This window comes from Nicotiana tabacum, chromosome 22, assembly GCF_000715075.1.
Source record: "Nicotiana tabacum cultivar K326 chromosome 22, ASM71507v2, whole genome shotgun sequence".
Taxonomy (NCBI): Eukaryota; Viridiplantae; Streptophyta; class Magnoliopsida; order Solanales; family Solanaceae; genus Nicotiana; species Nicotiana tabacum.
The window spans coordinates 180,432,051-180,441,249 of NC_134101.1; the positions used below are offsets into that span (position 1 = coordinate 180,432,051).

The following is a 9,199-nucleotide window of genomic DNA, read 5'->3' on the forward strand; positions in this document are numbered from 1 at the left end:
TCAAAAACTATTATTTGTTTGGATTGGGTGTTGTTGCAAACAATTGAGAATATGGTTTGGAGTTTATATCTCAATTTTGAGGGTGTTTTGGTGAAGATTTTGATGAAGAAGAAAACGTGATATACATTATATTTATATATATATATATATATATATACACACACACACACACACACACCATATTTAAGTTGAATGATATTGTAGTTGTATATAACTGAGTAGAAATAATGTATGAAAATTATAAATAAGTTGTAGATAAGTTATTATAATATATAATTAGTTGTATGAAATTTGTTTTTACTATGTATAAATCAGATATAAAATATATAAAAGACATTGTATAAATTTTGTATTTAAGTTATATGTTATTGTAGTTGTATTTAACTGGGTAGAAATAATGTATGAAAGTTGTAGATAAGTTGTATAATATATATTAGTTGTATGAAACTTGTTTTTACTATGTATAAATCAAATACAAAATATACAAAAGACATTGTATAAAATTTGTATAAATATTGTGTTTAAGTTGTATGATATTATAGTTGTATATAACTGGGTATAAGTAATGTATGAAAGTTATAGATAAATTTTACAAGCCTATGACATAAGCTTTGGGATTTTTTCGGTATCTTTTAATTTAGACTATTTGTTATTCAAAATTCATCCAATATGAATGGTGGACCCAGGTTCATCTGTTTTGGATTTCTGCTACGTCTAATTCTGTCCAAATCTAATTCTGTAATTGATGATGGTACTTCTCATGCTTTTCCGGAAAATGTCTCACCTTCACTCTTTAGCTTTATAAGTTTTGTGTCTCTTCTTTTCGTAACTTTGCATCTGGATGTTTTAATGATATTTCACTTCAGGTGACAAACTCCAGGGGCTACAGAGCACTCTGCTGCTTCAGTAATGTGCTAAAAAAAACCTCCCAATATACCTTCTATGCATTTAAAAATAAGAAGGTAAGGGAACGAAGTCCATTGCAGGACCCAACACTGCATTTCTAAACAACCTGTTCACTAGCATGCCGCTCCATCGGTGGATGATAAGAAATAAAAGGACTTGAAAAATTAAAGTAGCTAGAGAGAGAACAAAACTTCTCCAAGAGTCCAGGTTTTAACATGTCAAATAAATCTGTCCAATTGACTTAGCTCATGTAGCCCCTTATCTAACAAAACTATAACACTCCATCAGGAACAACCTCTAGAGGAAAATGTTCCAAACAACAAGTCATGAAAAACATAGAAAAATGACTCGCATCATACAAACACACCCGTGTTTTTTGGCTGCCAAGTACCATGTGCCTCAAACCATCCACTCAAATATAGCGTGTAATTTTACATGTCGAAAACAAATGCATTCTTCATCGTTCCAGACTGGCATACTACATATGCAGAAATTCTTAGGAAGGACGGGTGGAAAAGAAAGTGGCAAGTGGCAAAAGAGGGTTCAGGTAGGGAGAAAGAGGTAACAATCCTGGCCAAAAGAGCCAACCCACCACAAAACAAGTTATGCAAGATTGAAGCTCATAAACCATTGTATCAACTATACACAGAACAGGGATGTCAACATAAAGGTTGTTTTACTCCCCCACCTCCTGGGCATCATATATCCGTTTACAGGTACAAAATAAAGTTAAAGGGTGATATAACTTTGCATCAGAAAAATAAGTAAAGAGAAGAAGAGAAAAAAAAGGTAAAAGGTGTAACTAAATCCCTTAATTAAAGGCACTAATAATAGATTGGAAGCCTTTTAGTGTGGAATATATATATTTTGTAAACAAAACTTGTGTAGGTAAGATAATTTACTAAACATGAACATTTAGGGTAATAAAATTTCCAATAGTATATAGGAATGAAAAAATCCCTAGATTAAAACGCTACAACCCAAGTAATCTATTTTGAATTCAGGAATAACTCTTAAAGAACTTTCTTCCTTTGGAAAGATATTCCATCGTTTGTGGATCACTCGATTAAATACAGATTCCCTTCGCACCGCAGATCTGGGATTTCCAATAAGAGGAGCTGTGCTAACCCACTGCAGATCCACAAGAGAATGGAAGTTGTTGACTGTCAATAAAGACCTTTATGCCCACGCCCGGCGCCCCAATCCCCACCCCCTGCCGCAGGAATGTGCCTCTAGCTTGCACAACTAAGCTTTTCTAACACACTTAGATAAAAGCCAACGACCCATATTTCTCGAATAAGTCTACCTAGGAAGAGTAATAGCAGACAAGAAGAGTGGCAGAGCAGGAAAGTAAGCACAAAGTCAATCACCAGAATACAGTATTGAAGCAGTGACAAAAAGAAGAACTAGCGATCGCTAATTCATGAATTACACAGTTACGAATACAACTGCAGATAGAAAGAACCATGTGTACCTGCTCAATCACACAAGTATTTGGTAGTTGGCCTTTATTCCAGGTTGCTAAACAGAGCTTACCTTCTTTTCTCTCCCATCCATGGGACCCTCACTACTAGGTACTTCAAAAACACACGAGCACACAAAGTTAAAGAGGCATTCAATTAAAGAGTAAAGACGGCCTAAGGAATGTATTCTATACACCCAGCTGATACCAAAAGCAGTTCGAGATTTACGCCTAAACTGAATTCATTTTAAAGAGTTAACACAAGTAAAAAGCCCCAAAAATTAATTCAACTACAAAGAGACTTGCAAAATGATTGGATAACCTCTTCCTAGGGGATAAGAAACCCATATGCTACAAAATAAAACCTACCCGAAACTCAATTCCTACCTATACCAATTAACGGGAAAAATTAGGGGAAGGAAAATTTGCGGAACGAGCCCTTATGAAATATCACAGCTCGTGACAAAACTTCTTCCTATGCGACATCCAACCATTTAATTATGAATCAAAATGAAAAATATACTAAATTGAGCTGACATCTTTGCCTGAAGCTACTACTTTTCAAGCTGTAGCAGAAACCCGTGGTGGCATATTTTTGGCAGCTCCATTAGGCATCCCACCACCATGATTCATCCGCCCATTGTTACCTCCCATGTTGTCAGTTCGCTGATATCCATCGCCCCCACGGTTGGCTGACCCTCCACGATTGCCACCCTTGTTGTTGAACTCGCTTCTTCCATTGAAATCACCATGACTGTAACCCCTACCACCTCCATAGTTTCCTCGCCCTCGTCCTCCATCGTTCCTGAATCCGGAACCCCTTCCAGATGGATATCTAGCCCTAGTGTTACCTGAAAAAGAAACGATAATTCGTCTCAACCAGAGGAATAGGTCGACCAAGCCCCACAAATCATCATATATGTCTTCAATAATAATCACAAAGTAAAGGCAAAGTAGCTGTGGGGATAAAACTCTACATAAATAATTAACGGAGTAATAGGTTTCTAATTCCTTATAAAACCTCAAATTTAGACTTAAAGACACTTCCCAAGGAGGAAAAGTATCAAAATGTGCAACAAGCTATATATGCTGAAGTTTGTGACCATCTCATCTAAAATCTTAAGCTATTAGAGAGAGCAAGCTTTTATTTACTTAATTATATCTTCAACTTCAAAAGCTAGCTCAAGCGTTGAGAATTGTCTAAAACCATATAAGGAGCCCAATTTTCCTTCGCATAGCTGCTGAGGGACCCAATTCACCCAACTCACCCCCTCCTTTCCGTCCGCATTACCGGACATTTGGAGCATGGACAATAAAAGATGGGGGTCAATATCGGGTAAACAATGAATCGCGAAGCGTCTGGCTCAAGCCAAATTGAAGTGTGTGACCATCTCATATAAAAGTTTAACCTGTTAGAGAGAACACACTTTTATTTATTTATTTATTTATTTATCTTACTTAGCAATATCTTAAGAACTATATTGTCACATTTAAGAATTATTTCTGATTAAAAATATTGACATACTTCCCAATTCCCAGCTATTAAATGTGATCTTTTTAGACATTTTCCTTTGTAGATCCTAATTGAGATCCCGCAGTCCCACTAGGCCCCATTATAGGCTTAAAACCACCAGTTCCCTCTTCATGACCTCAATATCATCTCATGGTGCATTAGGTATCGAATTCAGTTTATTGCTTTCAAGAATGCTTACCAGTAAATGGAGCATCACCTTTATTCACCTTACCAAAAAAAAGAAACGGAAACATACTCTCCACAGTGGACAACCACTATGTAAAACTGATGTTTATCATTTATTTTCTCACGCTGACCATAGTAACGTCCTCATTAATACCACTGGAGAATAATTGAACTTGCCTCGAGAATTTGTAGACTTCTTTTCCTCAACGACAGCTTGGCGTCCACCAATTAAAACAGGAGAAGCCTGGTACATAGAGATAAAAATACAATCAGACAAAAGAGAAGAAACCTGAAACGATTCCGAAAAACAAGGAGTGCATACAAACAAAATGCAGCAAAGGTTACTAAATATCACTAGCCTATGTGATAATTATACCAGTATTCTTTTTTTAAAGTTTTACTTTTTTGATAAAGAGATATAACTATACCAGCACAAACGGTGCACTGTCAATAGAAAATGCCATCTACTTTCAGGACCTGCCACATGAAACCTTCACAAAATAATTTATAACACACTGCCCTCTTTACATGATTTCACCTCCCTTGAGCTGTCAGTCATGTTTTTCTGAAATGGTTATCAACACAGCATTGATATTATCGCCACAAGGGTCGAGTTTGCCTATACATGATAGTATGTTTAAATATTTAAAAATTGGGCAGAGAAAGCAGGGAAAAATACAACAGCCCATCCTATTATGAACAGTGCAACGGTCAACACCATCAATTATCTCAAGTCCTATTTCTTCACTGGAGAAGAAATAATAAAACTTGACTTCTTAACATATGCATCACTTTGAGAAGTCCAAAAACGGTAGACTGAGAACAAGCCAACATATCCAAGATTAAGCCTATATCGTATACAAACTTCACAGTCAGAAAAAAAAAATGTAAAAGCATATTTGGTTTTAACTTAGCTTTTTTACTGAAATATATAGTTTTAGCTTAGTAACGCAAAAGTTAACATTAAGCCTTACACAGTTTTGACTTCCTTCAGATACTATTCCCTCAAACATTGAGTCAATATATCAGTGGTGTTGATGCCATACATGGTCTGTTGCCAATTGTAGCGAAATTTGGGTGTGCTTAATGCTCTTAGTTGGGCTAGACATAGCCAACTAAGAAGTCTTGTTAGTGTTCAAGAGAAACTAACACAGAATTAGTGATCAAGGCTAAAAACAATTGATTTTGAAATCATTTAACAGTGGGTTAGCATCTTGAGTTTAAGTTCAATTGCTATATGCCAAAGCCCCAAATTTCCAAAGCTAGTACTCACCATTAGTTAGTTTAGTGTTCCTTTTATTTCTGTAATTGTAGTTTAAACTAAAACCATACTTGATTTCATTTGGTTAGAGTTAGTGGGTGACAATTCCTCTACTTCTCATTCGCCCTTATATTGTTCCCTGTGGGATTCGACCCGGTTTCATAGTTGTGTAAATTATATACATACGACCTTGTACACTTTCTATCAGATCCTGTATTTGGACGTTATCAAAGGCCGAATTTACAAACTATTACTACCTAAGGAGGACTAACGTCCAAATTTATAAACTACCAAGTTGAAGCTCTACGATATTCTAATACAACTAAAGAAATACAAAAAAATTGAAAAAAAGTAGAAGTATACCAAGCAATAATTTGCAATTACCTGGCAGCAGATATGTTCAAAGTGATTAAAAAGACGACAGGAAGTTCATCATTCCAAGTACTAATGCAGCTATCAGTAATACAGATGTGCACAGCATATTTATAAAACAAGCAATGCAATTAGTAGCCAACTAAACACTCATTTTCTCAGATACTACAACTCATAAAGGAGAACACGATGTAGAAAATCAAATGAAGGTTACTTATAAAAAAAACCACATGAAAAATACCTCAATCGCTTTCTGCACAGCAGGTTCCACCTCAAATTCCACAAAGCCAAAACAAAATCCCTGTTGCTGTAATCCACCAACAATAATTAATTATAAAAAATGCACAGAAACAATTATAAACTGACAAATGTATCCCCTAAATAGCCAGAATATTGGTGCAAGCACACATACTCTGTTACTTCGGACTTGAATGCCTCCATTCTTGATAGGCCCAAACTTCTTGAACTCTTCTTCGAGCATGGCAGCAGTGGCACTCATAGGCAGACCTTTGATGTAGATGGAGTAGCCATCAGCTGCTGGATGCAGTTAGAGCAAAGATATCAATAAGAATCAACACAATGAATACAATCAACGGGGAAAATATAGAAGTTTGAGGAACAGTGGCATGCCTTCTCCCTCTTGGTTATTCACATTATCAACAAAATCTGAGCTCAGAACAGGGCTGTCAGCTAGTGCTGCTGCAGGAGGTTGACTCATTTGCCCAACACTCTTCGGCACAATCTTCCTAGGAGCAGGTGCTGGAGGAGGGGAGAAAGTTGCAGCACTTTCCTTTAGATGCATGACCTGAAAATTACATTGCAAACTGTTCAGCTAAAAATCTTCCAAAGACGCCCTTCCTAGAATTATCGTCATCAAAGACCAAAGCTGACGTTGCAAATTATCTGATCAGTGCTCAAGTAAAACCAGCAAAAAATCATAAAGTAACACACCCAAATGGAAATGTGTTAAACTTTCACACCTACACAACCAGATGAATATTGGAATATTAACCTATTGAAAGGCAAACGAAAAAGAAATAGGCCTCCAGTTGCTTTGCCCATGGCTACTTACAATTGAAGCATAAGACTTCTTAGGCACGTCTTCAACTATGATGTTAGATTCAGCTGCCATTTGAGAGTCGCCTTGCACTTCATCAACAACCTCAGCCACAGGCACTTCCTCTTGAACAACAGGCACATTATCATTCTCAGGAGGGTTGTAAACTTCTCCCCCATTAGCTTCCTCAGCGAATGGTGTACTCTGCTCAGAAATGTGGTTCTCCTGAGCTGGAGGGGGATCTGCAGCAACTGCAAACAATAACTCAGCGTTCAGTTGCTAATAAGGTCATTATAAAACCAAAATTTAATCGATTGTTCAATTACTTTGCTCTGTAGTAACAGGAGCCAGCACATCAGTTTCTGGAACCTGGACTGCATCTTGTTGATTGACAATCTCCACATATCGAAACATGTCATTCAAAACAAAGTACCCTCGGTCTTGTGGAGCCAGGAAGAATGTTTGAGAGAAATTTCGGATCAAGTTGTCTTTCCCAGTCAAGTATCCAGTAACAAGGACATGGACTCCCCCATTGAAGGACTCTTGGGAATCCACAGACCTGATCTCTGCTCTGAAGTCCGCATAATTAAGTGAAAGTATCTTTTCATTGATAGCCTACACGTTGGACAGTAAACGAGACAAAATGTGAAACGTTAATATGGTTAACTTAAAGCTTAGGACGCGAAAACAAGACACGGTAGCAGAGCAAACAGTCAAATCTCTCTCTTTCATTACTCAAAGCGAGTAACTAGGTTAAACCATTGTCAAACTCTTGGAAAAGCAATAGACCATCGTTGTTCTATATTTTCTTAAACCAAATGACCTGCATCAACAATTTAGTGTTCCTTCAAATTGCTGCAAAAAATTGCAGCCAGGAGGCACCCTAGGGTTTTGGTCCAGTGGTAAGAGCACCAATCAAGATGTGTTGTTTAGACGTATGTCAAGAGTTGGAACCCTGACAGTCTACCCCATAGACAAAATCCTGGTAGTTAAATGGAAAAGTTAAGAGGAGCCGGCTCCCATTCACTGAGTTTCAAACCACATGCCAGTTGACCCTCAAAGATTACTCGTTTATCAAGAAAAATAAAAAATATATAAAGCCAGGAGGCTCGGGACAAAGTGTTTTGTTTTTTCAGAAAGATTGAGAAAGAAGGCTCGGGACAATGTGTTAAACCATCTAAGTGGCAGAACAAAAAACATGCAACAAGATCATGCATTTCACAAAGCCCTATTCCTGTCTTTATCAAAGTATTTTCCTAGGTCGGCTGGAAATAAAAGCATGAGTTACTATGACAAATAGTACTAACAGCGAACTATGGAATGTTCAACTATAAAATTTACACATTCAGGAATTATACAATAAGTCACAGCTTTTTATAGTCAAAGATATTTAGAAAATATATGGAAGTGTGTTAGTAACAAAGAAGCAAATATTAATGATGTCATATGAAACAAAAATAAAAGAGTAGCTTAGACACAACGCTTGAAAGTGGGTAGTTCAGTGGGCTTTAACTTACTTGCATAGTGGTAGTGATGGACATGGAGCCATCATCTTCAGGGCGACCAAGTTTGCTTATATCCTGATAAAACCTAAATACCAGCCCTGGTGAATGGTGCAGTATATGATAATACTGCTGCACAAACGCATTCCCAACCTATAACCACCACCACAAATCAATTCTCTCAGTATCCATTCTTAAAGAAAACAACCATCAAATCAAACCAAAAACAAAGCAAACAAATTTATAAAAGTATAAATCAGCAAAGAAAAAATACGCACAACTTGAGCAGAGACAGGTTGTTGTGCCGCCACCGCCGGTACTGCCGCCGTCATCGCCGATCGATCTCAAGTCACAAACTATAAATTCATTAATTAAAATAAAGTTAGAGAAAACCTCAGGACCCTAGACCCCTGAACTCTAAACACCACATACCAGCACCAATAGTCCAATACCTGGATTGAGTATGGGATCAGTAAAATAGGAGAGAGAGAATATACACTCCTTGGCTCTGAGCTTCTCCCTTCTCAAACTCACACACACACGCACTCTCTCTCTCTCCCTCTCTCTCTCTCTCCAATGGAGATTGTGTGTGTGTATTCTTCTAGGGTTTTGGTAGGTAGCGAGTGGTGGACCTTCAAGAGGCGCGACTGACTCTGTTATTATTATTACTAAATAAATAATAGTCGTACTAATTTTAATGAATTAATTAAAGAGAGAATTTATGGAAGTGAATTTAAATGAGAAGTACAAAGTACAATATTGAAGTGAGAGACGCTTTAAGAATAATTGTTTTTCTTTTCTTTTTATTTATTATTATTTTGTACTCCTTTATTACAACCGGTGTACTTCTTTTTAAGGTACCATGGCTTGGACTGTTATAATTATTGCTTGCCTTTTTTATATTTGCTTAAAATAATTTTCTTACGTAAACATGCCAATT

The 9,199-nt window shown here is 36.9% G+C and overlaps 1 protein-coding gene across 2 annotated transcripts; it reads right to left on the minus strand.

Moving 5' to 3' along the window:
* Positions 1-2,592: 2,592 nt before the first annotated feature.
* LOC107813212 (nuclear transport factor 2) lies at positions 2,593-8,950 on the minus strand. 2 transcript variants are annotated; one of them, XM_016638445.2, is made up of 10 exons: positions 8,712-8,950; positions 8,538-8,615; positions 8,275-8,412; positions 7,084-7,372; positions 6,773-7,008; positions 6,331-6,505; positions 6,113-6,234; positions 5,942-6,007; positions 4,245-4,311; positions 2,593-3,219 (listed from the first exon to the last, which is right to left on the minus strand). In XM_016638445.2, exons 2-10 carry the CDS (start codon positions 8,589-8,591, stop codon positions 2,930-2,932), a joined length of 1,437 nt encoding a protein of 478 aa, XP_016493931.1. In that variant the 5' UTR covers positions 8,592-8,615; positions 8,712-8,950; the 3' UTR covers positions 2,593-2,929. The 2 variants fall into 2 exon arrangements, with proteins under 2 accessions (XP_016493931.1, XP_016493928.1); XM_016638442.2 differs by having other exon boundaries at positions 6,113-6,237; positions 8,712-8,949.
* Between the last annotated feature and the right edge of the window lie 249 nt (positions 8,951-9,199).

What these genes read in the sequence shown, in the direction of transcription:
- LOC107813212 (XM_016638442.2), bottom strand. Translation starts at nt 8,591, where the DNA reads ATGACGGCGGCAGTACCGGCGGTGGCGGCACAACAACCTGTCTCTGCT. An exon ending in AACCTGTCTCTGCTCAAGTT is followed by an intron (nt 8,413 to 8,537) that starts GTGCGTATTTTT and finishes TGGTGGTTATAG; the next exon opens with GTTGGGAATGCGTTTGTGCA. An exon ending in TTCAAGTCCGAAGTAACAGA is followed by an intron (nt 6,008 to 6,112) that starts GTATGTGTGCTT and finishes GGTGGATTACAG; the next exon opens with CAACAGGGATTTTGTTTTGG.